General features: G+C 39.3%; 1 protein-coding gene and 1 long non-coding RNA gene across 2 annotated transcripts; one reads left to right on the plus strand and one right to left on the minus strand.

The window, feature by feature from the left end:
* The first annotated feature begins 813 nt into the window (after positions 1 to 813).
* On the plus strand, positions 814 to 27,854 carry LOC123607912. The gene is made up of 3 exons (XR_006716971.1): positions 814 to 1,092; positions 21,942 to 22,081; positions 27,768 to 27,854. It is a non-coding gene; the product is annotated as an uncharacterized LOC123607912 (long non-coding RNA).
* Positions 7,650 to 8,811, minus strand: LOC123607911 (putative olfactory receptor 2B8). The gene has a single exon (XM_045497157.1). The coding sequence runs from the start codon at positions 8,741 to 8,743 to the stop codon at positions 7,796 to 7,798; it is 948 nt and encodes a 315-aa protein (XP_045353113.1). The 5' UTR covers positions 8,744 to 8,811; the 3' UTR covers positions 7,650 to 7,795.
* Positions 27,855 to 27,862: the final 8 nt, after the last annotated feature.

The following is a 27,862-nucleotide window of genomic DNA, read 5'->3' on the forward strand; positions in this document are numbered from 1 at the left end:
GGAGCCAGAGGGTGTTAGGCTAAGCAAAATGATTTCAGTCATGTGTGGAATTTAAGAAGCAAGCAGATAACCATAGAGGGAAAAAAGAGACAGAGAGGGCAAACCATAAAACAGACTCTGAACTCTAGAGAGCACCCTGGCGGCCACCAGAGGGGAGGGGTGGATGGGGATATGGCTGATGGGGATGGAGGAGGCCACGGGGCGGAGCATCAGGGGTTGTAGGTGATGGGTCACTACACAGTCCACCTGAAACCAGTGTTACGCTGTTTCCGCGAAGCCTGCGTTAGCACGATGTCGACAAATGCACGTGTCAGGGTAGTGTACTGAATAATTATGTGGATCTTTTTCGAAAACTGCCTAACCCTCCTTTGCTAGTTTCTGTGGACAACTGCTAGAAGGGGGGCGAAGATGTTTGTTTAGGCAAAATCTCTTTATTTTACTCATAATCTTACAAGATGCCATTGACGAAACAGGGTGGATCTCCAGGAAAAAGACGACACAAGCTGGAAGAACTGGGCAATAATTAATCCCCACTTGTATATGTCCATTTATGTCACCATATGCTCTCTGTGAGTTTTGTATCCTTACCCTCCTCCTGAATGTGCACGGCTCCCCCACGTACGACACACAACACACACGTGACACTCTCGCCCACGCACACAGACACGCGCACACGCATGCACACGACGCACGCACACTCACAGGACGCGCGCACACGTGCTCACGCACTCACAGGACTCGCGCGCACGCACAAGGACACACGGGACGCACGCGCACGTACACGCATGCGCGCACACCCTACCTCCCGTCTCAATGCGGGTCGACCGCGTCCTGACGCTGGCTGGTCGCAGGGCACCGACCTGGCCAGGTTCGCGCTGAAGACTGGGCACAGGGAGCCCGAATCAGAGGACCTTGGCTGCCGGCTGCAGGACCAGACCCACAGGCAGCCGACACTGCTTCCTGCCGTCTCTCTGCTGCGTCTCCTGACACACACCTGTGTCACCTGCCAGCCAGTTGTTGACCTGCAGTGCAGATGTGACCAGTCCAGAATGCCCCCAGTCAACCTGCTCGGGTCTCAGCCCTTTCTCTTCTGTAAGTGTTGGCCTTGCCGAGTTAAATCAGTCCCCTGATTGATCTCCGGTATAAATAGTGTGCCGTTGATTAGCTGGACGTCTTTGAGCTAATTAGCAGTGCATCCCTGGAGGTCCCTGCGATGCCGCGCCCCTGGACCCCACGCTGGACCAACGGAAACAGGTGGTCTGCAGGGGACCTCCTCGGCTGCAGCCACCCTCCCGAGTCTGTTCTGGTGAGTTTCCCGGTTGAGCTGTTTTCGGTCTTGCATGTACACCTGAGTCTTTGCCAAGTTAGCGTTCCGTTGATGTTTCGATGGTGCACAGCCAGTCGTGTCCGCAGTGGTGCCAGCAGACCGGATTTTCAGTCGTGACCTTTACATTTCGAGTGTTAAGTGATTTCTGTCCAGTGACAGATCTTGGGAATTCGGCCGCAGCCAGGCGAAGGGTGAATCTGATTCGTTCGGTGTGTAAGTGCGTGTGCTTACTTGTGTGAGGACTCTTGTCTGTCTAGCAGGGCTGTTTTCTGGCCCGGGAGTCCCAGGGTGAGAGGTTTAGTCTTCTGTCTCTCTGACTTTTGCTGAATCTTCTCTGTGTGTTGTGTCTGTATGACTGTGAGTGTTCCCAGCCTGAAGCTCAGGACTCTGTTCCTCCTCCCAACACTCTGACTTTTTAAATGTAGATTCAGGGCAAGCCCAATAATTGTCGGTGTGCAAAATGGAGTTTGTGTGCCAAAGTGTATCGCAGCATCCCAGGTTCTCCAACAGATATTTTTGGTGTTAACAAAATTGTATTGTATTGTAACAGAATTGTATTGGTGTTAACAAAAATGAAGAGAAACTGAATCCCCGGTCTCTCACATTCAGCCTTCTTTGGTTTGCTAAAGTCTTTAAATGATGAAAGAGTTGGAATCAGTGCTCCTTCACGCCTCCTTAGGTAAGATAAGTCAAGTCATTGCAAATTGGACAAATTGATTCGGGAAAATGAGGGTTTTGTATAGCTGTGTAAATCAAGATTTAGTGTTTCCCAAACCTTAAGCCAGCTCATCTTTTAATAAAAAACTGATGGAAACCAATGTCACTATGGTAAGGGACATGAGCACAGAAGGGTATCTCACCAAGTTCAAAGGGAATCAGGTCACTACTAGGATTTCTCATCAGTGAGGATTCTGGAGTGATCCAATGATATTTAGTGGTACGTCTTTATTTCCTTTGTGTACATGAACGCTTTGGTTTCTATTTTAAATCATGTTCTATTACTTTTATGGATCTAATGTGCACAAGAGTTGATAAAATTTTCAATTTTTATAAATAAGAGGTTTTTTTTAGCAAATAGATCAGTATTCCTTGTCTTCATAAAGAGGGAGATAATGAAAATATTCCTCTTGAAATGCAAAGGCGTCCTGTTTGTTTTACAAGTAACAGTATACTATCAGCTTATCCCATTTGACATGGATTCTTAATTGTTTTATAAAGCATAACATACATAATGAAGAAAACACTAAACCTAACTGAATTACCACAAAGTGAGAACAAAACACATTCAACCACTTCCAAATGGAAATCTAGAATGTTACCCCACCTCCAGACCCCCTCATATCCATCCCATTTGCTGTTTCCACATTCCTCCCCAAAGGTAATCATCATCCAGATGTCTACAAAGTTTGTTTTACCTGTTTTTGAAATTTTCGTGCGTCCAAACATGTAGTACTAATCTTTCCATCTGACTTGTTTCTGAGATTCACCTGGGATGTCACAGGTAGCGAGGCTTTGTTTCGTTGCTGTATAGTATTATATGTAAGGATATATTACAATTTTATCGATCTACTTTACTACTGATGCATAGTTGGCAATTTCTATTTCGTTTTATTATTAATACTGTTTGCATAAGCATTTTAGTTGAGCTACTTTCTGCGTATCTGTAGCAGCAGAATTCCTGGGTACGAAGATATGCATACACTAGGCTTTAGTAGGTGCACTGCCTACTGGTTTCCAAGATGGACGAGCCACTTGGACTCCCGCCAGCCATGGATGAGAATTCCATCTATTCACGTTTTGCCAACACTTGGAACTATCAGTCTGTTTTAGTTCAGGTAACCCTGTAAGCATGCGGTGGTATTGAACTGTGAGTTTAATTTGCATTTCCTTGGTGACTAATGTAGGTGAATATCTTTTTGTATATTGATCGGTCATTTCATTTTTTGTGAAGCACTTCAGGCCATTTTTCATTAGGTCATTTGTCTTTTTCTTCTTGATTTATGACTATTTATATATTCTGGTCTAGCTTTTGAAGTTGTATTATAAACATCTTCTCTCACTCTGTGGTTTGCCTTTTCACTTTCTTAGCGGTATCTTGTGATTAGCAGAAGTTTCTAGAATTAATGTGGTCTAATTTATCAGTTACTGCCTTTATAGTTAGTGCTACGTATGCATTAGGTTTTTTGAAACTTTTGCCGACCCCAAGATCATGATCATATTCTTCAGGGTTATTTTCCCAGATGGTTTAATATTTTGCCATTCAAATTTATAATATCTAAACTCTATGGGGAAGTAGTTTCTGAGGCAAAGTGTCAATATTGATTTCATGTGGATAGACAAAGTACTATTTATCTTATTAAATATCGCCATGCCCCCTCTCCGCTGCCAAGTTCTTTATAAACCTAATGTCCAGGTTCAGGTGGGTCTGTTTCTAGATCCTCCACTGTACTTCACTGTTTTCTGTGTGTATTCCTACACCCATAAGAGACCATAATTGCTGTCTCTTTATAGTAAATCTTGATATCAAGTATTCCAAATCCTCTGACTTCGATTAGAAGGTAAAGTTGCAAGCCTGTCTCCCTCATGAGCATAATCTAAAATTCCAGCCAATAATTAGCATTTTTAATCTAGCAATTTATAAAAAGGAAAACAGATTATAACAAAGTTGATTTTATTGTAGGAATTCAGAGTTCTTTTTAATGTTAAAAAGTCAGTTAACAGAATATATTATATTAGAAAAAATAACAAGGGAAAATTATATAATCATTTCAATAGATGTAGAAGTCTTTTTTTTTCTCTTTCTACAGTAAAAGCTGTATAAAAAACAGCATCCATTTACGTTAACATAAAGACACACCTAGCATTACCAACAATAGAAGAGAACTTTCTTAATCTGATAAAGGGTAGGGGCGCCTGGGTGGCGCAGTTGGTTAAGCGTCCGACTTCAGCCAGGTCACGATCTCACGGTCCGGGAGTTCGAGCCCCGCGTCAGGCTCTGGGCTGATGGCTCAGGGCCTGGAGCCTGTTTCCGATTCTGTGTCTCCCTCTCTTTCTGCCCCTCCCCCGTTCATGCTCTGTCTCTCTCTGTCCCCAAAATAAATAAACGTTGAAAAAAAAAATCTGATAAAGGGTAGCTGCAAAGTCTCAGAAGAAGGGAAGGTCCCTTATGCTTAAAAAAATTCAACAAAATTGAAGAACCAACCATTTTAACGGAAATTTCCCAGGGTTATAGTTACCATATGTGACCAAGAAATGAAGCCTAAAAGCTCGGGACCATGTACACACAAGATCCTTTGAAATACTCCATCCCGCACCTCTTACACCCTGAGGTCACAACAGACTATCAGAATAGACACTGCTCGATAGCCCTTACCTTTCTGCATGTGATACATATCAGGCCTGTAAATGGGGGTAAAACCCACTAACTTTTCTTTTTAATTCTGCCAAACAACTTGAATACCAACTTTATTTACATAAAGATAGAATCCAGAAAAGATCAGTGTATTTGAAAAACCAAGACTCAGTCACAAAACCTACTCCCTACCCCCTCTACCAAGTCACAAACAACATAAGATACGTAAATGCTTAGGGAGGGTGGATAGTCATGATCCCTTAGAGAGGATTGGGAATACAATGTCTGTAATGTCTGAAACGTGATTTCTCATCCTGTATACACTTCTGAAATACAACACCTGTACATAGGGCACACACACAAGCATATACATATTAGAAAAAATGAGGAAATTTATATTGGGATAGAAGAGGAATGACAGACCGAGAGAAGGAGAAGGCAAGCCACAGACTGGGAGAAAATGTTTGCAAAAGACATATCTGATAAAGGACTGGTATCCAACATATACAAAAAGCTATTAAAACTCAACATTAAGAAAACAAACAACCTCATTAACAAGTGCACCAACAACCTTAACCTTAGCAAGGAACAGATGGTAGATCAGCGTATGAACAGATGCTCCACATCGTACGTCATTATGTAAATGCAAATTAAGGCAGCAGTGAGATACTACTATATACCAATTAGCATGACCCAAATCCAGAACACAAACAACACCAAGTGTGTGTGACGATGTGGAACAATAGGAACGCTCATTCATTCCTGGTGGGTATGCAAAATGGCGCAGCCACTTTGGGAGACAGTTTGGTGGTTTCTCACAAAACTAAACATACTCTTACCGTGTGGTCCAGCAGTCACACTCCTTAGTATTTACCCAAAGTGGTTGAAAACGTATGTTCTCACAAAAACCTGCTCATGGATGTTTATCATAGCTGGATTCGTAATTGAAAAATCATGGAAGCAAGGACCAAGATGTGCTTCGGTAGGTGAATCAATAAATCACCTGTGGTCCATCCACACAGTGGAATATGATTCATCACTTTTTAAAAAGAAATGAGCTATCCAGCCGTAAAAAGACATTGAGGAACTTAAATGCATATTAAGTGAAAAAAGCTGGCCTGAAAAGGCTATATACCATAACGATTCCAACTGTATGACATTCTGGAAAAGGCAAAACTATGGAGACAGTAAAGAGTTCAGTGTTTGCCTGGCACTGGGAGAGGGAGGGATGAACAGGTGGAGCACGGAGGACGTTTCAGGCAGTGAAAACACTCTGTATGATACTATCATGGTGGGTACGTGTCATTGTGTATTTATCTTAAACCCACAGAATGGACACTGAGAGTGAACCCTCATGTAAATAATGGACTTTGGGTGATAACGATGTGTCAGTGTGGGTCCATCAATTATAACAAATGTCCCCTCTGGTGTAGATAGTGGGGAAGGCTGTGTGCAGAGGGGCAGGGGCATGGGGGGGGGGTCTCTCTGAATCTCTCAGTTTTGCTGTAGATCTAAATCTACTCCTCCAAAAATGAAGTCTTTGATAGAAAACGATGTCAGAAATTTTGTCACATCTTCAAACAGCTCATTTTCATTACTCTTCAGGAGAATTGAACTATATACCCACTGCTCAGACATAGGTAGAAAGGACCACTGTGTGTCGCCACTAATAAAATAACTTGTACATTACAGTCTTTGAGAGTAGATGCTTTTTCATATTCTTCTGCTGTAAATTTACCCAGATGAAGATGTGGTCATTTTTTCCCCTCTGTTCCAAATGTGAAACCATAACTTGCACAAGAAGATAGGAAGAGAAGTAATTAAAATTTAATAAGACGTATTGATAGTAGGAATGTTCTTTCGATGTTTGGGCTGTTTTCATAGTACATGCAAGATATTTGGTTGTGTCAAGCCTACACATCCTTGCCTCGAGGTAGGCCTTTCATCCAGCAATGGTTACATAAAATGTAGAATCTATGAAACCGGAACTGGGGAGAGAGAGGCAAACCAAGAAACAGACTCTCAACTATAGAGAACAAACTTCTGGTGACCAGAGGGAACTTTGAGTGGGGGATGGGGGAAACAGGTGATGGGGATTAAGGAGGGCATGTGTCGTGATGGGTACTGGGTGATGTATGGAAGTGTTCTATCACTAGATTCTACACCTGGAACTATTATTACACTGTACGTTAGCTAACCAGAATTAAAAAAAAATCCTTAAACACATGGCGTTGGGGATATCTATCCTGTGTGTAGAACTTATATGCTTTCTTGCTTTTCGTTTTGGAGAAAAATGTCTATTTTTCTATTTTGCCTGCTGAGAATGCTGATAAAGATGACTGAGCACCAAAAATAAAATTTATACTGATTGGGAAACAAGTGTTTTCAGATCAAAAGCCATTGCTGAGAGATATACATGTTGTCTGTATATTGGCCATGAGGAAAAACTTCCATATGAGAACATGTTGAATTTTTAAAATATGCTAAAAGAGGCTGCTAGAAGGGTTGGATAAATGAACAAACAGGCAGAGGTCTTGCAGAGAGCTCTCTATACATCCACGCCTTTTTCCCCAGAACTGTGTCAATGCTCATAGCATGGATGTGGCTCCCTGAGGATGCTTCATTCTAATATTGACTAAAATGAGGTCAGAGGTACAACAGCTATACTGACAACACAAGAAAATATGGGTGGAGGAAATGAAGTTCCCTCTTGAGTATAAGGGCATTCTTCTAATTTTGTGGCATAATGTAGTTATTTCAGACAGTCCTCTTCCTGTTTTTTAAACAAGTCTCAAGATTAGCCCCTTAATCACCAGTTTTAATGTGCCATGTGACAAGAAAACTTACTTGGTTATTAATTTTAAGACTTCATTGGAAAAGACAGCATGGCAACAAATGCAATACTTTACTAAAATCTATGAATATTCATTATCTATTTTTAGAGCTCTTTCATTATTTTAGAGGGAGAATAGTCAGCATTTTATTTCCTCTGAAATACAAAGGTAATAGGAATAACAGGCAGCCACTGCTATTGGACCTTGGTGATGGCGTCCATGGCAGGCATTCTGGGAGTGAGGACACGAATTGCAAGGAACCACCTTCTCCTAAGCTGTGCTTCACCCCTGCTCTTCTCTCCCCAGTAGCTTCTTTACTGCTCCCTTCACATCCCTGTTTCTCAAGGTGTAGATAAGAGGGTTAAGCATTGGAGTTACAAGTCCATAAAAGAGAGCAAGAAGCTTGCCCTTCAGTTTGGCTGAATTGCTCTTGGGCGCCATATACGCATAACCACTGATAGCTGAGCCATAGAACATAACGACCACCAGCAGATGAGACCCACATGTGTTGAAGGCCTTCTTGCGACCCTCAGTAGATTGGATCCCAACCACTGCTCTGACAATGTTGAGATAAGAGAACAGAATTAATCCAACGGGGATAACTTTTATGATCACCACAGCTGCATACATCTCGACTTCGTTGGTCCGTGTATCAACACATGATAATTGAAGCATGGCAGGTACCTCACAGAAGAAATTCTCTACCCGATATTGACCACAGCGAGGCAACAAGAAAGTTAACACTGTTTGCACCAAGGAGTTACTGAAACCTGTTCCCCAAGCCACCACTGCCATTTGTTGGCAAAGCCGAGAGTTCATGATAACTATGTAATGGAGAGGCCGGCAGATAGCGACATAACGATCAAAGGCCATTATTGAGAGAAGTATGCATTCAGTGGATCCTAAGCCAACGAAGACGAAAAGCTGAGCTATGCATCCCGTGTAGCTGATGCTTCTCCGGTGGCTCTGTATGTTGACCAGCATCTGCGGGACAGTGGAGGTAGTGTAGCAGAGGTCCAAGAAAGAGAGATTAGCCAGAAAGAAATACATGGGTGTGTGGAGTCTGGGATCAAGGTGTGACAAGAAAATGATGGCTGAATTTCCGAGGAGGGTCATTATGTAGAAGGTGGAGACAGCCACAAAAAGAACCATTTCTAGTCTGGGCCATTCAGAGAAGCCCACCAGAACAAAGCCATCGGGGTGAGAAAAGGTGTTGTTGAATCTTCCCATTTCTGGAACACTACTTGCCAGAAACAACACAGTCAGAATCCTGGGAGCTTTGTTATCCTGTGGTTAGAACCTGATGCTGGCTTGTGGACTTAGAAGCAACACAGAAGCTGGGCAGGGGGTGTGAAACAGAGAAAATAATTAACATACTGCGTTTTATAACTTCAGCAAGAATAATGAGAATTAACAATTACATATCTGTATCTTAACAACCATGTTTTGTTTTGTTTTGTTTTTGTTTTTTTTTTTAACAACCATGTTTTAATCCTTGGTCTTCATTTAGTTTGCTAAGTGGGAGTATTGCAAAGATCAAGATAGTAAAGAGGCATTACTAATTATTTGTTACAGAAAGAAGATATCATATCTGTTAGGATTGGGAGAAACCAAGACATTGGAGCTTCAATAAATCTCTAATTTACTCAATTTTTTCTAACTTAATTCCTTTCAATTCATTTTTCTTGCTGATTTTTAATGGATTTCTATTATAGCATGTAAAATTACCACCCTTGAAAGTCACTATCAGTGAAGGTAAATTCTCCTTTCTTCTGGTAATTAAGTCAATATGGCTAAAACCCCAAGGACCCAAGGTAATGCACTCATGGAATTAATTTATCATGATATTTAGCCAAAGGGTAATTAGTAGGAGTTAACACAGCTAGGACTAATAGCACAAACACTTTCACTTAGTTTACTTATGTCAAACACTTTTATATTTGTATCAAATATCATGAACTAAAAAAAAAGTGTGGTATTCATGGATGGCCTCACTGTTCCTTCCATTAAGCCACACCTCCAAGTACAAAGATTTTCAACACAGGCTGTCCTGTAATAAAGCTTCAGTATAATATAATCTTCTGTTTTCTGGAAACTGTGATTACACAATGGACAGAGCTGTGAAGAACATTATATAGATTCTCCAGCGTGAGTCCTGGATGTGAGAATTCCCAAATATATGACCTTGCACATACACACACACACACTGGGCATGTGCTTCATTTTCCTTATGTATCAAGCAAATATATAATTCAGGAATGTTATACTCAAACTTTGAGCAACGTACAATGCATCACATAAATATAAGTATTACTATTAAGATAATAATTGTCAGTCAAGAAGTGATTCCGTGAGTGAAGGGCTTTTTTAAACACTTTAATTTTTAGAGAAGGTAACTTCTTTTTTTTTAAATTTTTTAATATTTATTTATTCTTGAGAGAAAGAGAGTGCAAACAGGGGAGGGGGAGAGAGAGGGAGACACAGAATCTGAAGCAGGCTCCAGGCTCTGAGCTGTCAGCACAGAGCCTGACAACAGGGCTCGAACCCACAAACCATGAGATCATGACCTGTGCCAAAGTCGGACGCTTAAGCAAATGAGCCAGCCAGGAGCCCCTCCTTAAGAAAACATTCTAGATGTATGATTAAATGCACAAAAATATTTACATGCTAGGATAAACATCATTGCTATATGTACATTATGGGAAAATTAGAAAAAATAAGCTTGATGTTTCAGAACAGAGAAATGTCAAAGATCATGTATCCATTGATTAGATTATTACATAGTCAATAAAATTAATTTTAAATATGTAATACCTATTCATGATGCTTACAATGTCTTAGTATATGGGCAGGCCTAATATAAAATATGAAATATTTTCCAAATATTGCTGAAATATATGAAAATGTAAGCATACAAAAGCATTGGAAAACACACTACAAGAATGATAATTTAGATTATCTGTGACTTTGGGATTATTAATAGTTTTCATTATATAATTGTGTTCTGCATTTCCAAATTTTATTCACTGATTAGGCATTCTTTTTATAATTAGCCAGTAAACACTGGATGTTAAACAAGGCACCTGGCCCAAGGAGCAGCCCTGTGTAATCCTACTTTGTTCTGGTAATACTGAATAGTCCTTGCCGAGCTATATGCCATGGTCTTGCTATTGTATATGTTAGAACTCCTGGTGCTTGTTATTAATTTTTTTACTGCTATACAATCTACTGATTTTGTGCTTTAAATGTTCTCACTCCAGAGTATTGATTAAGTCATTCAAAGAGGCAGTCACTGAGAGTAGAGGCCGCATATATTCTATTTTTATACTATTAGTTTACTGTCCTTGAACAATTGACTCAGGTAATTTTCACATGAGGGTTGTTAGGGAGATTCAATGAGTTGATGTAAAACAGCACAGAGGTGGATAGAATAAAGGATTTAAATCCTAATTGTTTTTATTGTGGCACGTATCTCCCCATGACCACTAAAATACTTTAGTCATCAATTTATTTATAATTAATCATATCCATAGTACAAATATGCAGAATTATTTTATAGGCAGGAAGGAATAATGAAAGTTTAGGTACTTTGGGTTAAATTATTATCCTGATAAAATGTACACTGTTCCCATAGATACATCATTCACCACTCATATTGTGATTTTTTGATATGAGGGAAAAGAGAAGTTATCGCATAGCCTATAAAAGCTTCTGAGTATGGGGAGGGGTCCTACCTTCAGATGGTGCAGAGAAGTTTTGAGACCCAGACAAGTTGACCTGAAGGAAGAAAGGCAGTGAAAATAGAAATGAAGTCTCCAAACTTGAATTGAAGTTTCACCCAATTCAAAATTTAGTCTGAGCCAGTTGTAATGTCCACACCTTCAAAGGATATTATTCACTACTCTTTTTGAAAGAAAGAAAGAGAAGGAGAGACAGGGAGGAAGGAAGGAAGGAAGGAAAAGGAAAATTTTGATTTTAATGACATTTCCTGGAAACAATAATTGTTAAAAAGAACTTTTATAATAATACAAGAGACAGATTTCAAAGGCTAAGAATCATGAAGATGTATTCAGAAATATGTTTACATCCTAATTCATCTAAATTACATTAAATAAATACCTCACAACAATCATTTGAAATGAATTTTCCTCAAGCTGTCTTAGTATAAAGTATATTTTTAAGTGCATAATTTCTTAGTGTCAAATAGTGTGAAATGTTTTTTCTTTCCTTATCTTTAGTAGAATAGGAGCGGTGACCAAGAGGCATAATTAAAATGGTCCTGAAAAAAAAGTGTATCTCTTTGTATCATTTATGATGCCTAATGGGTGTAATAATACCGTGCACGCCAGCAAACTTCCTGGACTATTGTGTCACTAAAATGAGTTTGTAGTGTCCCTAAACCACTGGTAATCATTTCCAGATTGCTAATCATGTACATGCAGTAATATGGTTCCTTGGTAAATAGGGGTTCATCCACTTGATTATTGAGGTCATTTCCCAAACCTCTAAGCAGACGACTTACCAAGTCTACATTGTTTTGGGGGAAAAGATCACTCATGCTTCCAGAGAATTGCCCAGCATAATTTCCCACAACTGTCGTTAGACCTTCCCATAAGTAGCAATCCCAAAATTAAAAAAAAAAAAATTGTCCAACTTAAACTCAGCACCTTACTTTACTCTTGTTACTTAAATATTTGAATATCACTGTTCTTTTCCTTTTACTCTAAATAAGTTTTATTCCTAAATTATTTTTAATCCACATGCCATGATCATCCCTCCCCTCTGCTGTACTCTGTAGCCTGTTTCCCTAAGACAAACCCATTGTTGTCGAAATGACCTCCAGTAAGGAAAAATTTCAGTCTCTAAGGTCAAGGAGAGCATAACCAGTAAAAGTAATTTCCCTCTCTCAGAACTGAGGCTCCTTGTGCTCTGAAAGTGTCTCTGATGTTCCTCGTGCCCTTACCTCTTGGGTTTGTGGCATTGTCCAAAGTCATGTTTCACTCCCCGAAATCTCCTTGTCTTCTCCACCGTTTGAAATATTACAGGGGTACCCGGGGTCTCCCTGTCTTTTAATCCTCAGGAAATGTGACTATAGGATTGGGGCTAGAAATTTTGACATTAGGGAACCAATCTCCCATTTGCAATTAAGCAAAACTCATGGAGAAAGGAGTTTGGGCCATGGGGAAAATATTAAAAAGTAGTATCACAAGTGGTTTGCAAAGCAAATGAATCCTCCTGAATTCTGCCATTTGGTTCTCCTTCCTATAGAATAAATCCTGCATTTCAGAGTTAGCTCTTCCCCAGATTTTTTTCTACCTCTATATTTATGAACACTTAAGCTACTTTCCAGCTTCAAGGAAAATTTCAGATCCAACTATAACTTTCTTAGGGTCATTTTATTGAAATAGTTATTTTTTCCCACAAGGAATCAATGCTTCCTTGAGGGCTAAGAATTGTAGGAAAAAATATATTCTCTGGATTGAATTTTAAATCCATAGTCCCTCTTGGTAGTTATACATACCTAACTTGTAAATCTTAAAGTGAATATTTAGTGTTTACTTTGTGCGAGTTATTTTTTCACTAGAGCTTAAGATGAAATACATCATTTACTTCTCCCTAGAGCCTCACCGATATAGTATATTGTCAACTTTTGGGATTTTGTTTCTCTTTCTTTCTTTCTTTTTTGGGCTGTAAATACTCTATTTTATTTTTTTAAAGATATAAGTGTCTTTATTTTTATTCATTTATTTTTAGTTAATTGGATTTCTTTTTCAAACTGATAGTTGAGAAATGGTATCTTATTGCCATTTTATTTTGCATTTTTTATTTTGAATGAGACTGATATTCTTTTTATATATTTGAAGGCCATTTAACCATTTGTGAAATATCTGCCCATACTTGAAGATGCTGCTGCCCATTTCACTATTAGCTTGTAAATATTTTTCTTCTTGATTTTGGGGAGCTCTTTATACATTAGGGGGTTGGCCCTTTGGCAACAATATAAAAGGAATTTTTTTGGTTGTCATGGGTGGTTTGACCTTTCTTGTTACATTTTTCCCATTGAATTATACATGCAGAAAAATGTAAAACTCCTAAGTGTAGCTCAATGAATTTTGATCAATGAATTTTGAGAGTATAAAGACTCCTGTAAGCACACACAGAGCCAAGAGAGAATATATCTACCAAGTCAAAAGTTCCCTGTGTGGCTCATCCAAGTCACTAGCCCCTCCAACATGATTTTATTATTGAAATTATAAGTCATATTTGCTTTGTTTTGAAATTTACATAATTGAATTCATCTGGTATATACTATTTTGTATCTCAACATTGTGTTTGCAAGATTCACCTATATTTTTACATGTACCATTAGTTCATTGATTCATATTACTGTATGCTTCTATATTTATGAATATGATACAATCTATTTATTCTTACTATGTTTGGAAAGTTGTATTGGTAGGTATTACAATATGGATATATCCAGTTGTACATGTCTTTCAGTGAACAAATTTATACATTTCTTTGGGTATATACCTAGGAGTAAAATTTCTGGCTCAGATGGTATTGAGATTATTTATTTTTAGTACAAACTGCTGACTAGTTTCTGAAGTAGTCAAGATAATTTATTCTCCCACCAGCATTTATAAACATTCATTTCTACCATTCGTAGCCTCTTCAATTGGTAACATCAGCTTTTGAAAACAGTATCCTTTCTATTTGGCATGAAAGGGGTATCTTATTTTGATTTAATTTTCATTTCCCAAATGACTGAAAGGATGAACAACTTTTCAAATTAGCCATTTATATACGCTCTCTTGTAAAATGTCTGTTCTTTTATCCATTTTTTTTCTATAAGATTTTATCTTTGTCTTACTGATTTCTAGGAGCTCTTTATATATTCTAGATACATGTACTTACAAAATAAATGCACTAGAAATATTTTCTCCAATTCTGTAACTAATATTTTTACTCTTTTAATAGAGTTGTCTTAACTTTTACTGGGAATTTTTAAAGATAAGCAAATATAAGAGAATAATCAGAATAGATCTGATGTACCCATCAGAGAGCTTCTAACAAGTATCAATAGATGGCCCAATTTGTCTAATTTATAACCCTTAACCACGTCAATACTTATTTTTGAACAAATCCCAAACATCATTTATTTCATGTGTGTATATTTCAGTATTCATCTTTCCTCATCTGCAGAGATCCCAAACTGACCCCTGGGTATCCCTAATGCTCTATATACCTCAAGCACAGCCCTTGCACACCCTATGGCCAACTCCCAGATCACACTCCCATGGATGATGAGTGTGACCTTTGCAGATGGCTAGCAAGGAAGCACAGAAAGCCAGCCTGACTCTGTTGATTTGGGAGAAGGTTCACAAACATGAGCATTTCAGGGCACCAGCCCAGGGAAAACAAACAGGAGGTTATCAGCACTCAGCATGCTTTTGTGGGATTGACCACAAAAAGAAGACATACAATCTTAATAATTGTCTACCTGCCAAGGGAGAACAGGAAGTAAAGAGTGGAAGCATCCACAGAAATGTTCTGAGAGCCTCATAATACCTGGCTAGATTGACCAATGAAGGTCTCTCTCTCTCAAAGCCAGTGAGTAAGGACTGGAGGAAGTGACTGCTTCTTCAAATGCAAAGACAGAAACACCAGACTTTAAGCAGTAGGAAACATCAAAGGATCATGACACCACCAAAGGAGAACAATAATTTTCCAGTGACCAACCTCAAAGAAGTGGAGATATATGAACTGCCTGACAGAGTATTCAAAATAATTGTTTTAAGGAAGCTCAGTGAGCTACAAGAGAACAGAGTTAAACAATGCAATGAAATTGGAAAAAATACATGAATAAAATGAGAGATTCAACAGAGACAGAAATCATAGAAAAGAACCAAATAAAATTGCTGAAGCTGAGTATTACAATTAATGAAATGAAAAAAGTAATAGCAGAAATGATCAAGCAGAAGAAAAAAAATCTATATGCTGTAAGACAGATCATATGAAAAAACCAGTCAGGAAAGGAGAAAGAAAGAAAAAGAGAAAGAAAGAAGAAAGAAAGAAAAAGAGAGGAAGATGGCGGCATAGGAGGATGCTAGGCTCACGTGTCCTGCTGATCGATTAGATTCCATCCACATCTGCCTAAATAACCCAGAAAACTGCCAGAAGACCAGCTGAACGGACTCTCTGGAACCAAGCTTAGACAAGAGGCCCAGGGAAGAGGGTGGGAAGGGCAGAGAGGTGGTATGTGCTACAGGGACTGGTGGGAGGGACCTGGGGTGGTGGAGGGGCAGCCTGCCCAGCAAGGTAGAGCCCCCGAGTCTGGCTTGCAAAAAGTGGAGGGGTAGACTTCGTGAGTTCTCACAGCCAGCGGTACTTAACATTTGGAATGTTAAAAGTCAACAGCTCTGCTCTCAGAGAGCGAGGAGGGCAAGAGGACGCTGGGACAGAGAGTGGTTGAGTCCTGGAAAGACAGAGCTTGGCAGGGGAACAAAGGCACTGGCAAGCGCCATCTCCCCCTCCCATACCCCAGCCAAAATTCCAGTGGGAACCAGTTCCTGCCACTGAACTTGCTTGCACTGCACAGATGCCCAACACTGTGCTTCTGTAGATCCATCCTTCTCATGGGACTGCCTCCCTCCCAGTGTGCAGGGCCCCTCCTGCAGGGGACCACCCATGGCAAAGCGAGCTAAGCCTAAGCCTGCCTCTCCCCACCTCCCCCCTGCCCCCGCCCCCACCCCCGCCCTGGTGCACCTTGCAGATCCACTCCTCTAATACGCCCTGGCCAGATCCCATTGAAGCAGTACCACAAGCCTGGCAGTGTGCAAGCAGCCCTCATAGGGGCCAACCACTCCACAGTGAGTTCTGCCCCTGGGAGAGGGGAAGGTAAGGTACACACCAGTCTGAATGTTGCCCCAGTGGTGGGCTGGGGGCAGACATTGGTCTAACTGCGGCTCCGCCCACCAACACAAGTTATTCTGGACAGCCTAAGGGAAGTGCCCTGCAGTTTGGAGCTACCACAGGGACTACCGAAGGTGATGAAATGGAAGAATTCTCCTCAAAATAAACTCTAGGAAGTAGCGACAGCTAACGAATTGATCAAAACCGATTTAAGAAATATAACGGAACAAGAATTTAGAATAATAGTCATAAAATTAATCGCTGGGCTTGAAAAAAGCAGAGAGGACAGAAGAGAATCTATTGCTACAGAGATCAAGGGACTAAAAAATAGTCATGAGGAATTTTAAAATGCTATAAATGAGGTGCAAAATAAAATGGAGGTGACTACAGCACAGATTTAAGAGGCAGAGGGAAGAATAGGTGAATTAGATAAAATTATGGAAAAATAGGACGCTGAGAAAAAGAGAGATAAAAAAATCCAGGAGTATGAGGGGAGAATTAGAGAACTAAGTGATGCAATCAAATGGGATAATATCCATATCATAAGAATTCCAGAAGAAGAAGAAGAGAGAGAAAGGGGCTGAAGGTGTATTTGAACAAATCATAGCTGAGAACTTCCCTGATCTGAGGAAGGAAAAAGGCATTGAAATCCAAGAGACACAGAGAACTCCCTTAAGACATAACTTGAATCGATCTTCTGCATGACATATCATAGTGAAACTGGCAAAATACAAGGATAAAGAGAGAATTTTGAAAGCAGCTAGGGATAAATGGTCCCTAACATACAAAGGTAGACACATAAGGGTAATAGCAGACCTATCTACTGAAACTTGGCAGGCCAGAAAGGAATGGCAGGAAATTTTCAGTGTGATGAACAGAAAAAAATATGCAGCCAAGAATCCTTTATCTAGCAAGTCTGTCATTCAGAATAGAAGGAGAGATAGAGATTTTCCCAAACAAACAAAAACTGAAGGAATTCATCACCACTAAACCAGCCCTACAAGAGATCCCAAGGGGGATTCTGTGAGTGAAATGTTGCAAGGACCACAAAATACCAGAGACATCACTATAAGCATGAAACCTACAGATACACGATGACTCTAAACCCTATTCTTTCAATAATAACACTGAATGTAAATGGACTAAATGCTCCAACCAAAAGACATAGGGTATCAGAATGGATAAAAAAAACAAGACACATCCATTTGCTGTCTACAAGAGACTCATTATAGACCAGAGTACACCTTCAGATTGAAAGTGAGGGGATGGAGAACTATCTATCATGCTACTGGAATTAAAAAAAAACCTGGGGTAGCCATACTTATATCAGACAAACTAGACTTTAATTTAAAGGCTGTAACAAGGGATGAAGAAGGGCATTATATCATAATTACAGGGTCTATCCATCAGGAAGAGCTAACAATTATAAATGTCTATGCGCCGAATACAGGAGCCCCCAACTATATAAAACAATCACAAACATAAGCAACCTTATTGATAAGAATGTGGTAATTACAGGGGACTTTAATACCCCATTTACAATAATGGATAGATCATCTAGACACAGGATCAATAAAGAAGCAAGAGCCCTGAATGATACATTGGATCAGATGGACTTGACAGATATATTTAGTACTCTGCATCCCAAAGCAACAGATTATACTTTCTTCTCGAGTGCACATAGAACATTCTCCAAGATAGATCACATACTGGGTCACAAAACAGCCCTTCATAAGTATAAAAGAATTGAGGTCATACCATGCACACTTTCAGACCACAATGTTGTGAAGCTTGAAATCAACCACAGGAAAAAATCTGGAAAACCTCCAAAAGCATGGAGGTTAAAGAACACCCTACTAACGAATGAGTGGGTCAACCAGGCAATTAGAGAAGAAATTAAAAAAATATATGGAAGGAAATGAAAATGAAAATGCAATAATCCAAACGCTTTGGGAGGCAGCGAAGGAAGTCCTGAGAGGAAAATACATTACAATCCAGGCCTATCTCCAGAAACAAGAAAAATCCCAAATACAAAATCTAACAGCACACCTAAAGGAACTAGAAGCAGAACAGCAAAGACACCCCAAACCCAGCAGAAAAAGAGAAAAAATCAAGATCAGAGAAGAAATAAATAATATAGAATCTAAAAAAACTGTAGAGCAGATCAATGAAACCAAGAGTTGGTTTTTTGAAAAAATAAACAAAATTGATAAACCTCTAGCCAGGCTTCTCAAAAAGAAAAGGGAGATGACCCATATAGATAAAATCATGAATGAAAATGGAATTATTACAACCAATCCCTCAGAGATACAAACAATTATCAGGGAATACTATGAAAAATTATATGCCAACAAACTGGACAACCTGGAAGAAATGGACAAATTCCTAAGCACCCACACACTTCCAAAACTCAAACAGGAAGAAAGAGAAAACTTGAACAGACCCATAACCAGCAAAGAAATTGAATCGGTTATCAAAAATCTCCCAACAAATAAGAGTCCAGTAACAGATGGCTTCCCTGGGGAATTCTACCAGACGTTTAAAGCAGAGATAATACCTATCCTTCTCAAGCTGTTCCAAAAAATAGAAAGGGAAGGAAAACTTCCAGACTCATTCTATGAAGCCAGCATTACTTTGACTCCCAAACCAGACAGAGACCCAGCAAAAAAAGAGAACTACAGGCCAATATCCCTGATGAATATGGATGCAAAAATTATCAACAAGATACTAGCAAATCGAATTCAACAGCATGTAAAAAGAATTATTCACCATGATCAGGTGAGATTCATTCCTGGCATGCAGGGCTGGTTCAACATTTGCAAATCAATCGATGTGATGCATCACATTAATGAAAGAAAAGAACCATGTGATCCTGTCAATCGATGCAGAAAAGGCCTTTGACAAAATGCAGCACCCTTTCTTAATAAAAACCCTCGAGAAAGTCAGGATAGAAGGAACATACTTAAACATCATAAAAACCATTTATGAAAAGCCCACAGCTAATATCATCCTCAATGGGGAAAAACTCAGAGCTTCCCTCTGAGGTCAGGAACTCGACAGGGATGTCCACTCTCATCGCTCTTGTTTAACATAGCATTTGAAGTTCTAGCATCAGCAATCAGACAACAAAAGGAAATCAAAGGCATCCAAATTGGCAAAGATGAAGTCAAGCTTTCACTTTTTGCAGATGACATGATACTCTACAAGGAAAACCCGATGGACTCCATCAAAAGTCTGCTAGAACTGATACATGAGTTCAGCAAAGTCGCAGGATACAAAATCAATGTACAGAAATCAGTTGCATTCTTATACACTAATAATGAAGCAACAGAAAGACAAATAAAGAAACTGATCCCATTCACAATTGCACCAAGAACCATAAAATACCTAGGAATAAACCTAACCAAAGATGTAAAAGATCTGTATGCTGAAAACTATAGAAAGTTTATGAAGGAAATTGAAGAAGATACCAAGAAATGGAAAAAACATTCTGTGCTCATGGATTAGAAGAAGAAATATTGTTAGAATGTCAATACTACCCATAGCAATCTACATATTCAATGCAATCCCATCAGAATTGCACCAGCATTCTTCTCAAAGCTAGAACAAGCAATCCTAAAATTTGTATGAAACCACAATAGACCCTGAATAGCCAAAGTAATAGTGAAGAAGACCAAAGTGGGAGGCATCACAATCCAGACTTTAGCCTCTATTACAAAGCTGTAATCATCAAGACAGCATGGTATTGGCACAAAAACAGACACACAGATCAATGGAATGAAATAGAGACTCCAGAATTGGACCCACAAAAGTATGGCCAACTAATCTTTGACAAAGCAGGAAAGAACATCCAATGGAAAGAAGACAGTCTTTTTAACAAATGGTGCTGGGAGAACTGGACAGCAACATGCAGAGGAGTGAAACTAGACCACTTTGTTACACCATTCACAAAAATAAACTCAAAATGGATAAAGGACCTGAATGTGTGACAGGAAACCATAAAAACTCTAGAGGAGAAAGCAGGAAAAATCCTCTATGACCTCAGCTGCAGCAATTTCTTACCTGGCACATCTCCAAAGGCAAGGGAATTAAAAACAAAAATGAACTACTGTGACTGCATGAAGACACAAAGCTTCTGCACTGCAAAGGAAACAATCAACAAAACTAAAAGGCAACCGATGGAATGGGAAAAGATATTTGCAAATGACATACTGGACAAAGGGCTAGTATCCAAAATCTATAAAGAGCTCACCAAACTCCACATCTGAAAACAAATAATCCAGTGAAGAAATGGGTAGAAAACATGAATAGACACTTCTCTAATGAAGACTTCCAGATGGCCAACAGGCACATGAAAAGATGCTCAACATCACTCCTCATCAGGGAAATACAAATCAAAACCACACTCAGATACCACCTCACACCAGGCAGAGTGGCTAAAATGAACAAATCAGGAGACTATAGATGCTGTAGAGGATGTGGAGAAATGGGAACCCTCCTGCACTGTTGGTGGGAATGCAAACTGGTGCAGCTGCTCTGGAAAACAGTGTGGATGTTCCTCAAAAATTAAAAATAGATGTACTCTATGACCCAGGAATAGCACTTCTAGGAATTTACCCAAGGGATACAGGAGTGCTGATGCATAGAGGCACTTGTACCCCAATGTTTATAGCAGCACTTTCAACAATAGCCAAAATTATGGAAAGAGCCTAAATGTCCATCAACTGATGAATGGATAAAGAAGTTGTGGTTTATATATACAGTGGAATACTAATTAGCAATGAGAAAGAATGAAATATGGCCTTTTGTAGCAACGTGGATGGAACTGGAGAGTGTTATGCTAAGTGAGATAAGTCATACAGAGAAAGACAGATACCATATGTTTTCACTCTTGTGTGGATCCTGATAAACTTAACAGAAGACCATGCAGAGGGGAAGGGGGAAAAATAAAGAGAGGGAGGGAGGCAAACCATAAGAGACTCTTAAAAACTGAGAACAAACTGAGGGTTGATGGGGGGTGGGAGGGAGGGGAAAGTGTGTGATGGGCATTTAGGAGGGCACCTGTTGGGATGAGCCTGGGTGTTATGTGGAAACCAATTTGACAATAAATTTCATATAAAAAAAAGAAGAGAAAGAAAGAAGAAAATAAAAGCACTGTAGTAATGAAGCCAATGTGAATTATGGGAAACTATGAACCTATGAACAATATCAAATTAATTAGTGATTTCAAAATTCTAACAGTATCCCCCTATATACAGGAGATACATTCCAAGACCCCCAGGGGATGCCTGGAATCCCAGATAGTATAAAATCCTATATATACTATGTTTTTCTGATACATACCTATGATAAAGTCATTTTATAAATTAGGCACAGTAGGAGATTAACAATAATGAATAATAATAACATAGAACAATAATAATAATATACTGTAACTAAAGTTATGTGAATGTGATTCTTCTCTCTCAGTGTATCTTATTGTGCTGTACTCACCCTTCTCTTTGTGATGCAGTGAGATGATAAAATGCCCACAACATGAGATGAAGGAGGTGAAGGACACAGGCTCTGTGATGTAGCGTTAGGCTACTACTGACCTTCTGACGATATACATCAGAGGAAGATCACCTGCTTTCACACCATGGTTGCCTACAGGTAAGTGAAACTGCACAAGGCAAAACCACAGATTAAGGGAAACTGCTGTAAAAGGATCAAATGGGATCAATGGTCAAATGGGATTTATCTGTGCGGTGCAAGGATGCTTCAGCACACACAAATCCATAGAGGTGGTGCAGCACAGTAACAGAATGGAGCCTAAGATTCCTCTGTTCATCTCATTAGATACAGAAAAAGCATTTAGCAAAATTTGACATCCTTTCATGATTAAAAACTCTCATCCAGTTAGATATGGAGGGACATACCTCATCGTAGTAAAGACCATATATGCCAAGCCTACAGCTAACCTCATACTCTGTGATGAAAGCTAAAAGTGTTTCCTTTAAGATCAGAAACAAGACAAGGGTACCTCTCTCACCACTTGTATTCAACATAGTATGTAAAGTATTAGCCAGAGCAATTAGGCAAGAAAAATAAATAAAAGGATTCAAAACAGGAAAGGAAGAAGTGAAATTGTCTCTGTTTGCAGATAATATGATATATATATATATATATATACACACACACATATACGTATATACGTATATATATATATATAGTATACACTAAAGACTCCATAAAAAAAATCTGTTAGCACTAATAAATGAATTCAGCAAAGTTGCAGAATACAAAGTCAACATACAGAAATCAGCTATATTTCTCAACACTAACAAGAACTATCTGAGAGAGAAATTAACAGAGCAATCCCACTTACAACAGCCCCACAAACAGTAAAATATTTAGGAATAAATTCAACCAAAGAGATGAAAGTTCTGTGCATGGAAAAACATTAAGATATTGATGAAAAACAAACTGAAGGAAGCTGTAAGAAATGGAAAAGGTGGATTGAATGCTAATGTGATAGGAATTACTGTCTGAATTTGCCAACCTTTAATGGTAGCAATGTCTGTGATTGCCCTGGAGCTTCAGTTTATTATTTAGAAGTGGTGGAGAGGGGGCACCTCTTACCTCTTACCTTTCTTTCTGCAATAGTCTATATTCGATGAATATGTTTCCCTTTTCCCATTGTACCCTGTAAAATGCCAAGGCTAAAGGTAGAGTTGTATACATAATTATGGTAATGTCTCTAGTCTTTCCTCAAGGAGACTGAGGTTTTTTTTATCCAATGACCTCTGGGCCTGTTAATTGGCTGTTAACTAAAATTCTAACCCCCAAAGGGATTGTATTAGGAAGTGTGTGTGTGTGTAGGGGGGTAATTAGCTTTAGATAAGGTCCTGAGGGTGAAGCCCCATGATGGCATTAGTGTCCTTGTAAGAAGCGAGGTCTACAGCCCCCTCTCTCTGCCATGTGAGGACACAGCAGAAGACAGCCGCCCTAAGCCAGGAGGCAGGCACTGAATCTGCCAGGACCCTGATCTTCGACTTCCCAGTCCCCAAAACCTCAAGAAATAAATGTTTGTTGTTTAAGCCACCTATTATGTACTATTTGGTGATAGTATCCCAAGCTGACATAATGCCCAGCATAAAATAAAGTTTCAAATTATAAGTCACATTAGCAAGCAAGAAAAGTAATCAGGGGAACCACCCAAAAGAGGCACACCCACAGATATCCTTGCCATTAGAATGATCAGACAGGGGCTTTTAAAAAACTATAATGATTACATTCAAAATTTTTGTGGTAAAGGAAGACCATGAACAAATGAGAAGCTTCAGCAGAGAGATGAGCATTATGCAAAAGAAGCAAGTGAAAATGTTAGATATGAAAAATGCAATATCAAAAAACATAAAGCAGAGCATACATATTCCATAGGGTACTAACTCTTCCAGCATATGAATAATTGAAGCCCCAAATGTGCCAAGAGAAGTAAAGGGCTGGAGAGATTGTTTGATTTAGTCCATTATCTTGGACTTTTACAAAATTGATGAACAACAGCATCACAAACTGAAGAAAAAAACAAAACTCACCAAACCCAAAGCAAGATGAATAAAAATAAAATCACATGTAGCCACCATATTGATGTAAACCAAAGGCAATTAGAAAAGCCTAGAAGAAACCAGGCAAAAGTAAACACTGAGTAGAGGGTAGTAGTCATAATGACGATGAGTGACTTTACCATGAGAAATGCTGACAATAAAATATCGTCTTTCAGATGCTAGAAAAAGCTATCGACCTACAGTATTATATTCAGTGAAAATATTCTTCAAGATGAAGGGAATTTAAGGGTGTTTCAGATATTTTAAAATTAAAAATTCATCCGCGGGAGAAGACCACCACAAGAAAGTTCAATAAGCCTTCCAGACTCAAAGATGATTGACTGTTTAAAACAAAAATAATGGGAGTGTGTTGTGTAGTGTTCAGCTGGTATTGAATGACAGTAAGGGGCCAGCAAGGAGCAGGACAGATGGAATTTATTGCTGTAGGTTTCTTACGTTGTTTCTGGTTAGAAAAAAAATTGTTTGATGATGTCCTCTGATAGATTAAAATGTCTTTTAACTACTAAAACAACTTCAAAAAAAAGATACAGAGTAGTTTAAGAAGTTAGTAAAGGAGAAGAAGTGTTAAAGAAGGCAGCAAAGGATGAACTGAACAAAAGCAGAATAGACAGGGCAAAGAGAAAACAATAAAACTGTAGGCTCAAAACCAATCACACTGTAAGTTACTTTATATTAAAATGGAAAATCACCCAACTAAAGGAAGAGATTGTTATGTTTAATAAATAACCAGACCCATCTATATCCTGTTTTCAGAGAAATGCACATTAAATATAAAATCACAGATAAATGGAAAGCAAAAGTGTTGGCAAACACAGGACAGAAAGCTGGCCTGATATTGACGTCAAACAAAGCAGATCTCAAGACAAGAAGTCCTACATGTGGGACATCACACAGAGATTAAATTACCAAAACATGAATCCACAATAGTCATAAATGTGTGTGCAACTGATAACAGAGCCTCAAATTCACAAAGCAAAAGTTGGACATGTTAAAGGGCAAATAGAAAAATGTGCAAACACAGGTGGAGATATCAACACATCTCTCTCAATAATGAATAGAACTAGACAAAAATTCATAATGGTATAAAATGTATCTGAAAACCACTGTCCATCAACTTGAACTAATTGAAATATATCTCTATCTATCTATCTATCTATCTATCTATCTATCTATATCTAGATATATATCTTCCTCTCTGCCCATCCCCTGCTTGTGCTCTCTCTAAACAAACAAAAAAAAATATTAAAAAAAATACTATCAGAATTCACCTAAGAAGAAATAGCAAGGTTTAAATAGCCCTGTGTATACTAAGGAATGAAATTGTTATCCAAAATCTTGCTCTGGTTGGATTTTCCAGGAAGCCAATGAGACGAGAACACGAGCTACAGGTTGTGAAGAGAGTGCCCTTGGGGTCAATTTCCATGGAACAGAAAGGAAGGAAGCGGGATTGGGGACAGCAAGAAGTACAGCCAGGACTCAGAGTCAAAGGGGGGGCCTTCGTGGCCTTGCAGAAGGTTCTGGAGACAGTCTTGGTCTGCAGAACTCTCCGGAGATGGCTCAGGTGGGCAGGGGCTTTATCCCCAGCCAACCAGTCACTAGGAGCATGTGGCCCTGAGAAGGCAGGTTTCCAGCTAAGGCAGCCCTTGGTGGGGCAGGCTGAGACATAACAGCTGAAAACATCCTCAGACTCTGAAGAAATAAGTCCTTTGTTCCTCAAGGGGCATCATCACAGCGTCCACCATGAACTTTCTCAAAGAAACCTCCAAGCCCAGACGATTTCATCAGTAAATCCCACCAAACATTATAAAGGAAATAATACCAATCTCGAATAAGCTGTTTAAAAATATAGAGAGACAGTGCTTGCTAACTTATTTAGTGAGGTCAATAGAATCCTGATAGAAGAACATGACAGTGACATACAATGAAAAGAAAATTATAGACCAGCATCTTTCATGAACACAAATGCCAAAATCCTCATCAAAATATTAACAGATTGAGTGGATAAAAATGTGGTATAGATACACAATGGAATATTACTCAGCTATAAACACAGATGAGCTCTTGCCATTAATGACAACATGGATGGGCCTAGAAGGTGTATACGAAGTGAAATATGTCAGTCAGAGAAAGACAAATACCATATGATTTCACTCACATGTGGAATCTAGACACAACAAAACAAAGCAAATGAACCAACAACATTACCACCAGAAACAGACTCATAAATACAGAGAACAAACTGGTAATTGCCAAAAGAGTAGGGACGGGGGTGGGAAAAATAGGTGAAGAATATTAAAAGGCGAAAACTTCCAGTTATAAAATAAATAAGTCACAGGAATGAAAAGTGAAGCATAGAGAACATAGTGAATAATATTGTAATAATGTATGGTGACAGACAGTGATTAACTTGCCATGGTGAGCATTGCACGTGTAGAATTGTTGAATCCTATGTTGTATGCCTGAAGCCAACATCACATTGTGTGTCAACTACATCAATAAATACATTACTTGCAGATTAAAGGGGGTGATAGACCATGATTAAGTAGGGTTCATCCCAGAAATACAAGAAGGATTGGTTTATTATTTGAAAATCACGGGGCGCCTGGGTGGTGCAGTCGGTTAAGCATCCGACTTCAGCCAGGTCATGATCTCGCGGTCCGTGAGTTCGAGCCCCGCGTCAGGCTCTGGGCTGATGGCTCAGAGCCTGGAGCCTATTTCCGATTCTGTGTCTCCCTCTCTCTCTGCCCCTCCCCTGTTCATGCTCTGTCTCTCTCTGTCCCAAAAATAAATAAACGTTAAAAAAAAAAAAAGAAAATCACTATAATACACCATATTAGCAGAATGAAGGAGAAAAATTCAGATGAGCATCTCAATAATTACAGAAAAGGCAAATTGTTTTATGATTGAAAACAAAATCCTTGAAAAGTAGAGACAGGTGGAAACTTCTTCTATCTGATACATGGCATTCATGAAAAGCCTACACCTAGCATTTTGTAAGAAAGAAAGAAAAATAAACCATGAAGATTGGAAAGGAAAAAGTACAATTCTTACTTAAAATGAAACTAGTAAAGTCACAGGATGCAAGTTAATGTAAGTTAGCTGAATTTTATATGTTCGTAACGAACCAGTGAAAACGAAACTTTCTTAAATACCATCTAGAAGATCAAATTCCTCAAAAAATATCTAATGAAAGGTGTGCATGGCCCCATGTGAGTTTCTGTGGTTGCCAAACAATTACCACAAATCTACTGGCTTGAACCAACAGAAATGTATTCTCTTACAGTTTGGGAGGCCAGAAGTCCAAAACTGAGGTGTTGATAGGCCATGTTCCTTCTGAGGCAGGGGGAGAACACTTCCTTCCCCTACGACCCTCACATTGTCCCAGGCAGACCCAGCTGCGACAGAGAAGTCTCTCCACCTGCCTTTCCACGTGGCCTTCTCTTCCAGGTCTCAAATCTCCCCGTGCCTTTCTCTTATGGGGACACTTGTCATCAGATTTAGGACCCACCCAGATATTCCAGGACGATTTTATTTCTAGACCCTTGGCATAATTACACCTGCAAAACCCTTTAGTTATGGAATGAATGTTTGTGATCATTTCCACTCTCCAAGTCAGATGCTGAAACCCTAATCCCCAGTGTATTTGAAGACAGAGCCTTTACAGAGGTAATCAAGGTTAAATGAGGTCATAGGGGTGGGGCCCCGATTCCATAGGATTCTTGTCTTTATAGGAAACACCAAAGCGTTAGCTCTCTCCCTGGGAGAAGGAGGCCCTCTGCAAGCCAGGAAGAGAACTCCCATCAGAAACTGACCCCCCCACCCCCCG

This window comes from Leopardus geoffroyi, chromosome B2 (assembly GCF_018350155.1).
Source record: "Leopardus geoffroyi isolate Oge1 chromosome B2, O.geoffroyi_Oge1_pat1.0, whole genome shotgun sequence".
NCBI classification, from domain to species: Eukaryota; Metazoa; Chordata; class Mammalia; order Carnivora; family Felidae; genus Leopardus; species Leopardus geoffroyi.